The 16,805-nt window shown below is 36.8% G+C and overlaps 1 protein-coding gene and 1 long non-coding RNA gene across 3 annotated transcripts; one reads left to right on the top strand and one right to left on the bottom strand.

Annotated features, from left to right (window-relative positions):
- The first annotated feature begins 157 nt into the window (after positions 1–157).
- Positions 158–7,623, top strand: LOC118240995 (uncharacterized). Its single transcript, XR_004775768.2, has 3 exons — positions 158–1,315; positions 1,506–5,461; positions 5,770–7,623. It is a non-coding gene; the product is annotated as an uncharacterized LOC118240995 (long non-coding RNA).
- A 1,127-nt stretch (positions 7,624–8,750) lies between these two features.
- LOC118240992 (nectin-1-like) lies at positions 8,751–15,731 on the bottom strand. Of its 2 annotated transcripts, none has more exons than XM_035523893.2 (8): positions 15,369–15,727; positions 13,554–13,895; positions 12,824–13,126; positions 11,504–11,612; positions 10,805–10,938; positions 9,527–9,647; positions 9,276–9,324; positions 8,751–9,161 (listed from the first exon to the last, which is right to left on the bottom strand). In XM_035523893.2, the coding sequence occupies exons 1-8, from the start codon at positions 15,436–15,438 to the stop codon at positions 9,096–9,098; spliced, it is 1,194 nt and encodes a 397-aa protein (XP_035379786.2). In that variant the 5' UTR covers positions 15,439–15,727; the 3' UTR covers positions 8,751–9,095. The 2 variants fall into 2 exon arrangements, 1 of the variants encoding a protein (XP_035379786.2); XR_014123389.1 differs by having other exon boundaries at positions 9,138–9,161; positions 9,276–9,369; positions 15,369–15,731.
- Between the last annotated feature and the right edge of the window lie 1,074 nt (positions 15,732–16,805).

Genomic DNA, 16,805 nt, shown 5'->3' with positions numbered 1-16,805 from the left:
GTCAAAAGGCAGGAGCACCATGTGAGTGGGTTTATGTTGGTTTTGCAAGAAACTAAGACAGGAAGTTTGTGTCTGTTGAAAGTGGCGTTGCTTAATTACACAGAGACAAGGGAAAACACTTTAATTTTCAGAAAAATTTGAACAATGTTATAACAGTGGCATAACAGTTCACCTTTTTATTTGTGTTTTCTGAAATGCTAGTTGTAATGAATTAGCCTCATCCATGAGATGCATATACTCATAAGTACAAATATGTGGACAAATTTGTCAAAAATGACTTCTATATATATATTTGTTTTTACATGGAAGCTATCGCTATCTAAAAATTTATGAAAATACATGAAATATATGGAACAACAAGCAAAAAGTAATATATGCAAACAAATTGTAAATATTTAAATAGACCATAGCAAAAGCCACATGAACAGCAGTAGTGAGATTTTACAATAAGCACAATGAACAACACTAGACATCAGTTAAATACAGTTGAATACAGCTAATCAGGAAAATCTCTGAAAGTAAAGTGTGCAAGTAAGCCATAGTTACAAACTATTACATGATGGCATAAAGGAATTCACTGATTCAATCTATGTATAACATTGTACATCTTAAAAAGTAATTTCCTGTGGTGTGCCACAGTCGCAAGAGAGTTTCTGTGTTCTCGCTGTGTTTCTGGATGCATGTGTTTAGTACACAGAGACTACAACTACTTGATAAGGATGAGAGACAAATTCACTTTTACAGTTTAACCAACTGCTCTCTTCTGTTGAAAAGGTCAGGGGTTCTAAAATTAATTGTACTTAGATGGCTTAAATAGTGCTAATTTACATATCTTCAAGTGGTAAATATCTTACATACAAAGATAATATAACAAAAGATGAATTGATTAATAAAACATTCTTAACAGGACTTTCAACTGTGCTTAATAATGTCAAGTGCTTCTCCACTTACAACAACCATTCTGACCAAAATAGTTGGTTTGTGTATAACTGTAATTTAAAATGATAACAGCTGTCGCAGGACAAAGAGGCAGAGGCCGTGGTCGAGGACGAGGCCGTGGAAGAGGAAGAGAGAGGGAGCTACAAGCAGGATGATGGCGTAAGAGATGACCGATGCTGCAAGTGTGGAAAGAAAGGACACTTCACAAGAATAGGGTGTATTGCATCAGCCATGATCTTCCTCAGCCTCTTCCTCCACCTAGATGATGTGCTTGGGTGTGGAGAGCCAGCAGCCAGTAATTTTCTCTGCACCATCACACAACTCACTGCAGCCTAGACTTGATGTGTCGAAACAGACAGAGATGGAAGAGGTGATGGTGAGTTCCATTATGTTCAATTATAAAGGCACTGCTAGACCTTATTCATATCAGCAGCGTTGTGTGTATGGAGTTTTGGATTTGTACACCATGTCCCATTTGCTTGCAAATAGTATAATATTTACAGAATAGTTTCTGTTTGTGAAGTTTTGGCACTAAATTAGCACCATATGTGTGTGTCCCATTTCAGATCCTGCTTAATATTGGCGCCCAGGAATTTATAACAATCTGCTCTGCTTACTGACTTTCTAATAGCACTGCAGGGTTGAGCTTCCTGAAATCAATGATCATCTCCACACTGTTTTGTGTTTAACACCACATTGTTACCAACCAGAGTGGTCATTTGCAAAATTAATAAGTTTAACAGACTCATTGTTACAAGTACAGTCACTGTAAAGTGAGCACACAGGCCTGTTGGTTGGCAGGTTGCCACTGTTGTACCTCTGAGCAATCCTCTTAACCCTCAACTAATCAAGGAGTATTCAGCTTTGGAGGTGTCAGCTAAATGATGTAAATGTTAGATAGAGTTGTTACTGTTTCCTTTTGGACAGAGTTGAGGAGGCACATTTACTCAAAGTGATACAGAATGCCTAAAACAATAACATCAGGAAAAAAAAACAGCACTATACCACAAGAAATAAATAATTTCAGATAACTGAAAGAATAATTAAAAATAAAACTAAAAATTGAACACAAATACCACAACAGCATAGTTTACTAAGAATGCATAAAAGTAAAAATAAAGACAAGAAATAAAGTAAAATACAAACAATGCAACAATAAAAGCTATAAATCTAATCAAGTGTTATATAAAAATAATTAAGATATAAATTCGGAATGTAAATGTATTAATGTGTATTATTAGTATTAACTAATATTAGTACTATAGTATTAGTATTAACAACATTTTCCAAGAAAAAGACTGGTATTGTTCTTTATTTTTTATCATATATTGGTCTATAATAAATATATGATGTTTTAAAAATTTAGATTTATGACCAACAAAATGTAGTTCACCCACATAAGTTAGTGAAACTAAACACACAAATTAATTTATAGTTAAATCTTAATGATTAAATAGGAATGTTTTAATAACTTTTCAAACAAGTATACAAAGTTATGATTTGACAATAGTTAAAGAACTGCAAGTCTAAAAATGTCACGGAACGCTCGCCTCCCGCGAGGCACGTGGTTTGGCCAGCCACGTGCAGTGGGAGGACTCATTTGTGGCCACGCTTGCGCACACCTGTACTTCGTTTTGTCTGTGTGTATTTAAACTCACGTCAGGGTGTGCATCGTTGTTGGTCATTGTCGATGTAACGTTTTAATGTTTCTTCGTCATTGTGAAAGCGTTTGCGTGTTCATCGTGTTTGTTTAAATGTCAGTCGTTTCATGTTCATGTTATCGTTTGCAATACGTTTGAGTGCCGCTATCATTTATGTAATACATGTTCGTCCCTGTGGAGGAAATCTGCGCTTCCTGCTCCACGCCCTGCGGCACTCAGGCCACCACGCGTTACAAGTAGATCATTCTGAGAAAATGTAGTTATGTACTATCCACCTCTGAATATGAAATATATATACATATATATGTAGCAACATCAAAATAAATAGGCTAATTAGCCTAAATACATACGATCCAATTAAACAATATTATTACTTCATGGGATACAGTACATGCTTTATTTATTTTTATGTATGCATTTGTTTGTGCCTGAAGGTTTCCTGTATGTGAGAGGCTGTGATTGATATTCTCTCCCCAGTCCCATTTTTTGTAAAATTCTGCAGCTTTTCATAGCACAAAGTGTAACATCCTACAACATATTCACTATATTGTTTCAAGAGCATTCATAAGCACACAAACACGTGAGCTGAAGTGGAGTATCAACAGGAGGGTGTGCTGATTAAACGTCGCATCTCATGGACCATCAGCTATGAGGTGTACACTTCTCATATCCTTTGCTTGGGTAAGCAGGGAGCTTCTAATTAAGTATGTTTAAGAATCTAATTAAATTGGTTGTTGAAGTATATCATAAATTATGTACATTTTACAACTTCGTAATCCATTTCTGTGTTGATCACATTATGGGCACTTTGCACATGCCTGAAAATATGTCCTTCTATGTTTACTTTATTTCTATGAGGAATTGAATAGTAAACTGATAAATAACAATTGCTCTCTTTGGTGAGCTTCTAGATGTTACACCAAATGTGTCACATAACTTTGCATGATGTGTAGTGTAGTGCTTACCAGTAAGCATTCTTATATCTTCAGTTCTGGATTTCTCCATATACTGAGTTGAATCTTTCAAAAATATTGACTGCTTTGAAATTGGTTCTTTTTTCTTCCATGTGTTTGTTGCTTTTCACAAACAAATGAGAAATGGTACTTACAATCTATTAGTATATAGACCTAAGATATTTAGACACAGTAACTCAGTTATTGTCTTAGTAGGTACAGATGTAGATTTTATTTGCAATGTGGCCACTGATTATATATGTTAAAAACAAAATGACCTATTCTTATGTGGCCTGTCCCGCTGCGATCTTATTTTGTATTGAGCAACAGCAAAACATTCTAAGTGATTGATATTCACTATATATATATATATATATATATATATATATATATATATATATATATATATATAAATGACTAAATCTAACTTGAAGATTTATTTAATTACAGATATACTAGTATGATTAGACAATATTAAAGTAAAATTATATTTATGTGCATGTAGCACTTATTAAATATATATATATTTTAATAATTCCATTTAAATGTATAGAGAAAAAGAACTCACAGACTCATCCTCTGTTTCCCTGTGACCAGACGCTACTTTCCTTTTTAGTCTTCTGTAACAGAAATTAAATGTTAAGTTCTCTGAGCTACACCAAACATATACAAAGATTGAAGTTGAGAGCTATACTAAGAATGTTGACTAACACACCAAGACACATGCTGAAATGTGTCATGTGCTGTAAAGTAAGTACAGTATCTCCTAAACAGTATCTCCCGAGTACAGTATCTCCTAAACAGTCATGATTATCTGTGAGTATTTGGTATGAGCCAGGTTTAATTAAAATGAAGCAAATGTTTTCTTTTTCTGATAGGAAAGACTATGTATCAGAGTTTCTGTGGTGTTACTAATCTGGGTGTGATCAATAACTTCAAAACCTCTAGTCACATCTTCCTTGCTTCAGATGATGTAACATAGAATAACCATTTTGGTAAAGGTTGAATTGTACTGCCCAAACTGGTGGCACAATCCCGCTCATTAAATTTACCACTAAGGGCCCTCTTTACACAAGACTGTATTTAAATGATCTGCTGTGTTAAGCTCTACTAATATAGTATACACTATAGTATTCAATGGTAATGGGGTTATTATAAAATTAGGTGAATGTTTTATAAGTAGATGATAAGAAAACCTTATGTGATGTTTATCAGATCAGGGCTGGGTTTCCCAAAAGCACCATAAACAAAGATAATCTTTAAATGGTATTATACGGAACACTCTCTCTCTTATTTAAGATTATCTTTATTTCTTGAAGAATTTGGGAAGTGGGGCCCAGGTTGGTAAAAGAGTCCTGTGATTTTTCTCAATCTGTTGAAGTGATGACTCACCTCATTTGATGAGACTAGGCTCATTTCAAGAATCCTTCCTAAATACGTGATCTAATTTGCCCACTAAAGTGGAGCTGAACAACATTTCATACCAACATAAAAAAGTACTTATAAATTTTTAAATATAAATTTGACAAAGCAGTACTATTTCCTGTCTTCTCTTAGTATGATATCATGTATGCTAATGAATTTTATTTCAGACATACAGTATATTAGCCTAATATGCAATATTTCCAAGACTAGAATTTACCAAACTTTTTCATTGACTGTAGGCTGATCTAAGCCTGATTATTTTAGTCGCAAAAATGCCAAGACTAATTTAGGCCATGCTGGATTCAATTACAGGTCTCCATATGCTGGAGACCAATATAGATTAAGTGAGCCATCAGCCAGTGTAAGAACTTAAAGCAGCCAAGTGAACAGGTGTTGCTAATTGCTCCTGATTACTGTGAAGTGGCCCTGTGTCTTCCTCTGTTGACTGAAGATGGCCTTGCTGGTGACCCAGTTTCTTTCAAGGTAAGCAGCCTATTAATTTAAGCATTAGTCCTATTCCATTCTGCGCATTATTCTCTATTAGTGTAAGCTTAGCATTCATTTAATTTTATGCAACCCCACAATATCCGTACATATAATACGGATGTAATAATATACAATAACATTCCAATGAGTATAATTTTCAGTCAAAGTAATTCTCTCAACACGTCTGTGTTCGTACTAATAAGTACAGGAAAACCAGACAGCGATGATTTCAGTATGTAGTTTGCCTACGGGCGTGACGTTGAGATGCGCTCAAGTATCCTCGCTGTCTGCTTTTGTTCCCACAGTCCCACACTTGGCTACATGGAAAGTGAGAGGCAGAGCGAGACACTACGCTTCGTTGCCATGTTGTGTAAATGTACTATTATGTGCGCACTGGTCGTGCATGAGCTTTGTATTTACCAGTTTTCTTTCAACATCTTGAATCTATGTTAATATTATGCGAGCTCACATGTAACCAAAGCCTGTGATCTGAAATGCTGAAATAAGCGTTTCAGATTAGTCACCTGCAAAAATGTTCCTTCAGACATTACAGACCGTAGCCTTCTTAAGGACACACGCATGCCTCACTTTGTAATATCACTGCAACGCCACTGAATAACGTGACTGTTCCAGTTAGACGCACAAAGCTCTTTCTTCTAAGATTCTAACGCATCCTGTGTCCTGACATTTGATATACGGGAGACACTACGTCCTGTCTATCCAGTTTGGTGTATTTTACATTTTAATAAGGCAAATATGAGGAGGAGTGAATAGCTATATTCCTAAATCGCTGTGAAGCATACTGAACGAACTTCAGGTGAAGAATTTCACTTTGATATAGCTGCAGAAACAAGGGCAGCAATTCCAGACATCACTATAACCCAACACACACAGGGTAGTACATGCATACCTGAATGTGTGTTTTCCCCTCCAAATGTCTCCTGCCCTTTTGCTTGTTTTGTTGTTCTTAGTCTCCCTCCATCTTTGCTCAAAGGTCAATCATTGCTAATCCCTTAATGCTCATCACATTTATTTGATAACAGATTTGCGGTTCCAGATTCAAGACTTATCATCAGGCACACACATTTCTAGTAAAACGTGCGCACACACCTTAAATGAAATCCTTACGTTGCTAGTCCTCCAGACACCAACAAGACGCAATCAAAAGGAAGACTAAATAGTTCAGTAATAGTGGTAGTGTATGTGTAGAGTCCAACCTTCACTGTGTGTGCGCGGTGGAGGCACTAAAGGGGAATGAGCAAGGGTTGGAAGTCATTCTAAAGCCTAACAGTTTTGGGTTAAAGCTTCTTGTTTTCTGGACTTTCCACCCCTGCGTTATCTGCCCCTGCTCGTAGCCAGCTATGTAGTCACTCAGGTCCGGACCCTGGAAGTTTTATAGAGCTTAAACTGAAACCAATTCTTAACCATCCATATTTCTACTTGACTGACTAGCCCTGCTTGATTCATTTTTAAAAACTTGCAAAGATAAGATGTTTATGGTAACACTGTGACTCCTTTCTCATTTTACAGTGATGTTGCAGTCAGGGTAATGTTAGCTTGTTTTCGATGCTAAGGAAACTGATTTAGTTTTATATCACCAAAACAACAACAACAACAACAACAAAACCCCCATAAGATGTAACCTCACAGTTTAGCCACATTATTCAGATGAAAACTACGTGGTTGATGATCCAAGTTCTGAATGCACATAAGCAAGCATTTTTTCAGAGATTGCAGCACTACATACAGAAGTCTGAGGCAGCTTCATGTTCCAGCAGTTAGCCATACACAACCCAGCATCACACAGAATGCTCAAATATCATATCAGTATCATATTTCCAACATGGATATGCATGATCATATGATACTGTCATAGTTTCTCTGTGCAACTTGCTTTCTCTGTGAAATTAGAAGCCTGCATAGACAAATCTTGTCAAGTAGTGCTTGTCTTTGGATGTACTCACACTAGGCGATCTGAATTTGAATATTGAGGTTTCACTACACTGTACTATATAAGGATTATAGTAAATTAATTTTATTTGTGGTTAATTTTATTTTACAAGTTTGTATTGCTTTTTTTTTTAGTTATAGTGAATTGTTTTATAGTATTTCTTATTTCTGTTACCTTAGAGCCATATTAAAGTGACAGTTGCCTTATACAGTACTGTGTCATCATGACTGCTTGTCCTCTGCTTTACAGTTTGGTTTGGTTATTGATTAAACAAGGATTTGCATAGAGGATCTAGATCCTTTATTTAAGTGCAAGCTACAGCAGAAGCATCTTTTGTTGTTTTGTGTTTGAATAGTAACTATGCAAAACATTCAGACAAAACTATTTTACACCATCAGAAAGGTGAAAAACATATAAACCTGTGGTTATTGTGAATAGAAGTATTGAAAAGAATTGTCATTTTTCTAGGGGAGCATATAGTAAGTTGATGGTGCCATACACTCTTTGCGTTGTGTTGGTGATAGTGTGGGTAAGTAATAGCCAAAGGAACAGCTGTGTCCACAGTTGTCGGCAAATAAAGCTGCACATCTGCTCCTTTTAGCAACTGTTCTCCTGACAATCCACAAGGTTCAACACCACTGCAGGCCCCTCCGCTCATACTCTATTTCAGTTAAACATATTTTAAAGAGAGATCAGGAAGTTTAAGACAAGGTTTAATGTGTATTTGGCAAAACAGACCTAAAATCATTTTAAACATTTAGTGTTCCTTCCAGAGTTTGTTTTCCAGCAGAGAGAGGACAAGAGAGCATTGTCTTTGTTATTTGCAGTATTTGACATTTATTACTCCAGCCAAAATATTCCACTTGAGCCTTGACAGAAAGGGCCAAAAAGCCCTTTTGTGAAATGTTTTGGAGATCTTTGCGACCGATTTGTAGGTTCACCGATCAAATTAAGATTTGGGCCTCTTCTTGTGTCATTTAAGATCTGATACATATCTGACCTGTGTCCATGCAAACACAGTGACAACTGTCAGATCAGAATATGGGCCTGTTCAAACACGGTATTTCACAATTTAGATCTTTCTACCATTTATGTTGTACTTTATCATTACATTTTGTATGACAATGAAATTGTTACCCACCCTGTTATAATGTGAAGCCTCAAAAAGACACCTGAACTTTGATGTCAGTGACATTACAACTACCACTGATGAAGTGATGCATGCACAGTATGTATCTACACTTAAATTTCTTAATTTTTTGTCGAACAATTGAAAGTGTATGTGATCAAGCTTAACATCAACCCAATAATGGTAAAATATTCAGTTACTTAATATAATTTTAAGAAAACTTTATTGATCCCAAAGGAAGTTACAGAATATTAAATGTCTGTGAAACAGTATAAGGTCATCTTGAACAATTTAATGCATTTTAATGCTCACATACAGATCTACACATACACAAACACAAGCACAGGCTAACTAGGGATATCACAAGACAAGGTAAGCACAGCAAAAATAACAAACTCACAAATCACCACCAGTACAAGGAGGAGCTTGGGCAAGCCGCTGTCTTTTTCCTGCAGGGTCCTTATATAAGCCACAGCAATCCCTCAAGGAAGGGCGAGGCCAGCAGCGAGGTGCACAGACAGTCCTAAATCCCGAACTGGACCAAGAGCACACTACAGCAGTCCAGGAGTGTAACATGCTCCAAGTTGTTGCTCCTCTGTTCTTTCTGAACGTGTATTCTGAGAAAAAGAACATTGATGGCACTGTAATTATAGATAATACACCACAACAGTAACAATGAAAGAGTGGGGATTAAAATCGTGTGGATTAAAATTAGCATCTTTTAAACTCACCTGCGAGGGTGACTGAGTAGGCACACGGTCACGGTCGCGGTCGACATGGCTGTGGATGCATTCGTATTAGTGTAACACCTGTCATTTGCTATGTCTTAAAACGAGAATTATTTTGGGAATGTGTTATTAACGTTACTAGAGAACAAAATAAATGAACATTTTAGGGTAGTAAGATGCAAAAGAACACAAATATAAGAATGCCAAAATAAAAGAAAAACAGTCTACTTTATATTCAAAATTGACAAACTTACTGAATTCCTCTCCATAGCTGTACGAGATGTGTGAACAAGCGCTTACGAAAAAAATACAAAAGAAAAAGTAGAATAGTAACCAGAATAATTCCCAGAATAACCACAGTGGTCCATGTGGATTCTACATAGAGGAGGAAATAAGAGGAGGAAATAATAAGGGTAGAAAAGGAGAGCGGAGAGGAGAGAGACAAAGAAAAAATAATTAAAAAATAAGAAAATGCAACAAATCTTTTTGTATATGTAGTGCAGATCGCCGCTTGTAGATGACTAAAGTTTTATTGATTGATGTGAAAGACAAGTAATAATACATCAAAATAGTTTCTTGGCCAAAACCAAAACTCAGGATACACTGGACTGAAAATGGGTAACCAAAATAAATAAATTAAACAAACAAACAAACAAACAAACAAATAAATAATATTAACTAATTAACTATATTCATTAATTTGCTTTTTATGATTTTGCAGAGAGGGGCAGAACACATATTGTGTATTTTGCAGGGTATGAATTGGGCTACACTTATTTTGCTTAAACTCATCATCATGTGATGACATATAAAACCAAAACGTTCCATTTAAACATTTAGCTGATGCTTTTTTAATTCAAATTGACTTACGATTATGACTGAATACAACTTGAGGGTAAAGGGCTTTTAGGTTCCGTAATGAGGAGGAAGGGAAATCTGGTGTAACTTTTGGGCTCCAACAGTGGCAGGGTTTGAACCAGCAACCTTCCAAATAAAAGTCTAGTACTTTAACCACTGGGACATTTCTTTTTACACGTGGAGGTAAGCTATCATTTCTACTGGTTTTGTTCAATTATTGTAGCCACATTGCAATCTACCATGTCAAGTCATTTTATGGACACATTTTTGGTCAGTAAAATGTACTTACTTTATGGACATATGTCCAGAAAATATTTAAAATGGTATTTTTATGATTTATAAATTAAAAATTGAATATTATGGCATGATTATGTTTAGAACTTTTCAAATAAACCAAATTTTAAGATACCAGTAGTGTTAAAGCTGTAGAGATGAAAAATGTGTGTCCAATTTGTAATGTTCTCAAATTTGCCAGGCTCGTATAACTGTAAACATGACACTTTTACTATGAGGACTTTCCAGTGAAACAGTGAATTTCCAGAGAGGAGAATTTTTATTAAAACGTATCTACAGCTTGTGTTTATGGAAATTTCCCACAATATAAACACTGGCTGGCTATACAGCTGATCATAAGGTGAAGTTCAGGCCCTGCTGAATGTGCAAATGGTACTCACCTCTATTAACATATACATAGAGAGATCCTGTGACACTTCCATACTGGTTTGAAGCTTCACAGACATACAAGCCATTATGGTCAGAAGATAGTGGGATTAGAAGTTTGTCTTTATCATCAACTTGGATGTTCACCCTGTCAGTAAAACAAACAAATTATTGTGTGTATGTATATCAAACCACCATATATAGATCCAGACCTCCAGTTTTCTAATTATATTCACCTGTTCCCTGATTTGTTATTTTGGCAGTATATATTTACCACCTATGACTTTTCCTTTGTAAGGTCTTGTTTTATTCTGTGTTTCTGAGCAGTTTTGGTCTGTTTCCTTTCCTGGGTACTGTCTATAGACATTTTATTGTTTGCTCTCTTGGTCAAGTCTCTTCTGGATTACTGCCTGGTTGTTTGATCTCCTGCATGTTACTCGGTCACTGCCTTTTTGTCTCATTCCTGGCTCTCTGTTTTGAATATGCAGTTTGAGGACTGTCAGACATGACAATCAGCAAGAATGAAGAAAAAACCCTTGCAAAAATTTAAAAAATGGTATATTATTAGCATTTAATGACTGAAGATTTCTTTTGTAGCTCAACCAAACAGTGAGCACAGCTACCTTTTACTAATGTTTCTACATTTGATAATCTGTGACAGGTGTCAATGCTATAGCTGCAGCTACCATTGGTATACAAGAAGCCCTACTAACCTCCTCCAGGTGAAGGTTGTTGGTTTTGGATTGCCATCTGCTTCACAGAGAAATTCTTGATGTTTTGTTGCTTTACCAACGGATAAAATATAAGCAACCTGAGGAGGATCTGAAAAAAGAAAAGCAGAACAAATATTAATAAAAATGTAAAAAGGTAGCTTGAAAACTGCACACATTGAAAAGAAATCTAATTCAAAGAAAGAAAGTCTAATTGTAAATAACCTGGGGGGGGGGGGGGGGGGAGACGACACCTCTGTGGGTATTTACTCTCAGCAGATTCTTTTAATTGGCAAACATTTGTCATTTTTAAATTCTGTACCCTACATGAAGGCCCTGGTAGACACATACATATGTAGGAATGATCTTAGTTTGACTTGCATATACTTGCATATATTGCATATATATTGCATATATTTTACCTTCTGACATGGCTGCATGCTGTGTTGCAAATGCCAATATAGTTTTGAAAATCCTGCTGATACTATGAGGCAACATTTTTATGGAAATGTAATTGAATTAGTATAAAAAAAATTTTTTCCCTTTCAAGGGTAGACTTTGCATTATTTCCAATAGAAAACCTGGAGAATATGACTCATACCAAAGCACAATTGTGGGTTTGTGTCAATATAAACCAGTAATGCTACCTAAAGGACCTGGACTGTTTTTAATCTGCCCTTTTAAATGATTTTTTTCTCACTGTATAAATTTATTTTTTAATTTTTTTGCTTAAGCACTTTTCATAGAAAGTGGCATTCAAAGTGCTTCATGCAGACAGGAAAGAAATAAATCTATCACATCAGGAAAGCTAAACAAATACATTTGCCTAAAATGTTTTGTAAAAAATGTAAAACATCAGACTAACTGTTGTGACATGATTTAAAATTGGTCTACATTATTTAGCAAATATATTTACATTTATCAAATTTTGTAAATGCAGTTTTTCTGCAAAACACTCACTTGTATCTGACATACAGAACACAATAAAAATAAGCCATTTGTTAGAGGGTTCAATAGTATACTACAGCCTTCAATGATATGTTCACAATTAGCAAATCACATTATAGTCAGAATCATGGTGTGCAGTTCCAGTGTTAAGAATATGCTCTATGTCTATGACAGCTTTCTTATAATGAGACTATTGTGTAGTCCAGCACCAGTTTTGTATTCAGGGCCATGTGGTTCACCAAATACTGAACCTTCTACTGGTTAAGTTCTTTACTTAAAATGGATTACTATTGTGTAGTCCAGTACCAGTTTTGTATTCAGGACCGTGTGGTTCACCAAACACTGAACCTTCTGCTGGTTAAGTGCTTTACTTACAATGGATTACTATTGTGTAGTCCAGTACCAGTTCTGTATGCAGGGCCATGTGGTTCACCAAACAATGAACCTTCTGCTGGTTAAGTTCTTTGGATGCTACACCAATCAAATGACTTGTAACAGTGTAAGTTCCATCGGTTTGCAGAGACAGGCTGGTCTCTACTCTCACAGAGGTGTTCAGAGCCAAGAGCCATGACACTTCTGCTGCAGGCCTTGTTTTGGCTGCAGTGCAGGTCGCCAAGGTCACGTTACCATCACCAGCAACAGGAATTATCACAGGGCCGACACTGACAACAGGCGGAACTAAAATTGAAATGAAAGAAAAAAAAACGTAGTTGCTGACAAAATATAATAGTAATACAATATACATGTAACCATTCAATTTAAAGTTGAACTTTATGGTCCTTCTATATGCTATAAGGCCTACCAAATAAACTTTAAATGCATACTGGTCTTTTATACTTTCTGCAACATATATTACATTGTTATATTCTATAGCAACACTAAAATACATGAACTGGACAATTAGGTATTCATTCCTATATTCTAACAAACATGAGTCACGATGAGTAACACTACAAATACTGTTTGTAAAAAGCCTGTTATCTGCCTGGCAACTGAAAACTTGCTTGTATTGGGACTACTAGTAATATTCTGTTTATGCAATGCAGCTACTTGCAAGCTAACAATATCCAATAAAGTGACAACAAAAGTTAAAAACAAGTCTTACCCAACACAGTGAGCTTAATCTCTGTCCCAAATGGCCCACTTGGGAATATGTTAAAGATGCATGTATATATTCCTTCATCCAGTAATGAAACATTCTTCAGAGCAATTGAGCCAACACATTCTTGTATGTTCCCTATAAAATCAATTCTGTCTTTTAGTCCATTTATATGTTCTGTTATGCCATCTGGACTGATGACAAAAAAGTTCCTATTTTCTGGCTTTCCCCGTGTTCTTTTTTGCCATGTAATCTGTGTAAATTCCTCCACTGTATCAATTAGCTGACAGAACAATGTGGCACTGCCTCCTTCTTGAATGGTCACACTCCTTCCAATGACTCTTACAGCTGTACATAAAAGAAAGAAAAAGAAAGAAAACACTTCTATAAAACATTAGGTACATGCTAAAATGGCATTAGGTAAAGCCAGGTAGAACACACAGTAAGATATCCAAATATGTGCACTTAATTAGTAAATCAAAAAGCAATACTTTACATAATTTAAGCAGTAACACTTCATGATAAGACGTGTTCTATTTGCTTAAAAGATTCGAAGCATTGCAGTAGGAGTGAGCGATATGACGTAAAATTCATATCACTGGCATTTTCCATTATACAGATGATATCCTATCACAAAAATACCCCCCAAAATAGATTCATAGTAATAACTTTTATATGCCCTTCAAAAGAAATAAATTGTAATAAACCTTAACTTATAAAATCAAAAGACGAGAGTGAGTAAACTGCGTTACAAAATCTTGATTTGCTGAAATATGTTAGACTTGGAGTTAGGGTTATTTTAGTTATTTTAGTAAACTTGCTGGTTTATTCGCCACGTGACACAGGCTCGCTCCAGGAGTACAGTTGATAGCTCATACATGAGTTGTAAAAACATCCAAAACTCATAACGCGTTACTAAAGAAGTAAATAATGATAAATGAAGAGCTGGGTCCAGCAATGCCCGTTATGTACAGCACAAAACCAAAACTCAGCGTGGCCTACGTGCACACGCCTTTTACGTAAACGTAATTTAAGGGGACAGTACACAAATTACTGACCGTTACAAATGACACACAAAAAGAAACCCTTCAACAAGATTCAGAGAAATGCATGAAACTGTACAACTTGTTTGAGAGCTGAGAGGGAGCTCAATGTTGCTGTGATTGTAAGGGGCTGCTCTAGAAAGAAACCCAGGGCTGAATTTAATTCCCAGCCCAGCCCTGATGAGTTGTAGAACCCTTAAATATATATTTTTAAAGATTTCCAATCTCCTTTTCCCTCCTACACCGTTTCAGGATGAACTGCTATTTTATACAACTCAACTTTCATTGTCCGTAGGGATGACTGTGGTGTGGGTGTTGCTGTAGAAGCCTTTGAAGCGAAGAGAAATAGGGGGACACGCACAAAAAACCCTCAAAAAAATAACATGTTTCCAGCGCTTCATTGACTTCTACGACAGGTCTATGCTACTGATAAAGTCTGTTTGTGACCAATAGAAAATTCTAAACGCGAGAAAACTGCTAAATGTGGCAAGTACTATTAAACCCTTCGAAGCTACTTATAAACGGACTTGGCCCTTGTAGTTTACGTTTTTTTTTTTTGTTGTTTTTACAAACTGGTTTAAGTGGTTCTTTATATCCAAATCGGCAATGATGAAAGCCAAGGAGTACTACACCTATTTGGTCAGGCCTACACCAAAGTTCTTCAAAAACAGTCATTGTTTCTCTTCATTTAGGAAGCGTTAGTTTGATAACATAGGAACGCCTGGATAATGCGAAACTTGACAAATTGGTCAACACAGGTTACGAAGAGTACCCTTACCTGTAATTCTGCCGTGGCGTAGAGTGGACACAACGATATGAAGCAGAAGATATGTTTGAAAATACATCATTTAAGATGGTGGCTGCTCTGGATAACGCGGACTGGGACATATCCTGATGCAGCTCAACCAAAAGCTCTGGGTGGACAAAACCATCTAGGAGGCTCTGAACTCGGGGTGGTGAGAGAGGAAAGGGAGGAAAGTAGAGTCACGGTTCCAGTAGAATGGCTCTAGATGCCTGTGGCAGGAACTATGGACGATCACGGACTACAGGAGCCCACCCTCTGGACTGATGAGCGCGGATGAATCTCTGGCGAATGAGCTAAACACATTCTTCGCTCACTTCGAGGCTACATCTAGCAACGCTAAGGCTAACAGCACTAATGGTGCTATCGGCGCAGCCAACGGGTCATGCGCAGAGCCCACCATAGGCAAATGCCTCCATCACGGAGAGTGACGTGTGGAAAGTGTTCAAAAGAGTGAATACCCGGAAGGCGGCGGGACCAGACGGCATCTGCGGCAGAGTCCTCGAAGCCTGCGCAGAAAAGCTAGCCCCGGTATTCACCGGCATCTTCAACCTCTCCCTGACACTCGGTATTATCCCATCCAGCTTCAAGCGATCCACCATCGTCCCCGTCCCGAAGAAACCTCTTAAATAAGAGAGAGAGTGTTCCGTATAATACAGTTTAAAGATTATCTTTGCTTATGGTGCTTTTGGGAAACCCAGCCCTGATCTGATAATCATCACATAAGATTTTCTTAACATCTACTTATAAAACTTTCACCTAATTTTATAATAACCCCATTACCACTGAATACTATACTGTATGCAAAATACAGACTAACTGTTGATGTGACATGATTTAAGATTGGCCTACATTATTTTTTATAGCAAATTTATTTACATGTATCAAATTTGTCAAATTTTGTAAATGTGCTAGAAGCAGTGTCTACAGATAGATTTTGCGCACATGACACCTTGTGTTCAGTTGAAGTACCCTTTGGTGATTGTAGACAGGTTTTCCAAGTGGACTGAGACGTTTCTTTGTTCTAAGGAAGACTTTCCGCACTGTGGTTAAAATCCTAGCTAGCCAAGGAGACAATGTCGATGGTATGGTGTGCCTCAGGTAATAGATTCAGAGCAGGGACCCTGTTTCATTTCCAAGGTAACTCAGAAACTATGCACCTACCTAACTATTGGCTGGAGGTTTCACATCCCTCATCATCCTCAGTCATCTGGCATTGTTGAGAGAATGAATTGTACCTTGAAAGAAAGGTTAACAAAGGCAATGATGGAAACAGGAAAGAAGTGGATAGATCTACTGCCAGCAGTGTTATGTGAGATCAGAATGACGCCCAGTGCCACCACCAAATTGTCACCATTTGAGGTCAATTTTGGTAGACCATTTACCACTCCATGGGTCAGAGGTAACCCAAGT

The sequence above is a fragment of the Electrophorus electricus genome, chromosome 4 (assembly GCF_041902795.1).
Source record: "Electrophorus electricus isolate QZ-2024a chromosome 4, ASM4190279v1, whole genome shotgun sequence".
NCBI classification, from domain to species: domain Eukaryota; kingdom Metazoa; phylum Chordata; class Actinopteri; order Gymnotiformes; family Gymnotidae; genus Electrophorus; species Electrophorus electricus.
The sequence above is the reverse complement of the archived record's forward strand: the minus strand, read 5'-3'. Positions and strand labels throughout refer to the sequence as shown.

Coding starts and splice junctions, on each gene's coding strand:
- LOC118240992 (XM_035523893.2), bottom strand. CDS start 15,438: ATGATGTATTTTCAAACATATCTTCTGCTTCATATCGTTGTGTCCACT. Junction 10,939..11,503: donor ACAACCTTCACCTGGAGGAG/GTTAGTAGGGCT, acceptor TTTTACTGACAG/GGTGAACATCCAAGTTGATG. Junction 9,648..10,804: donor CTATGTATATGTTAATAGAG/GTGAGTACCATT, acceptor TCCTCTATGTAG/AATCCACATGGACCACTGTG.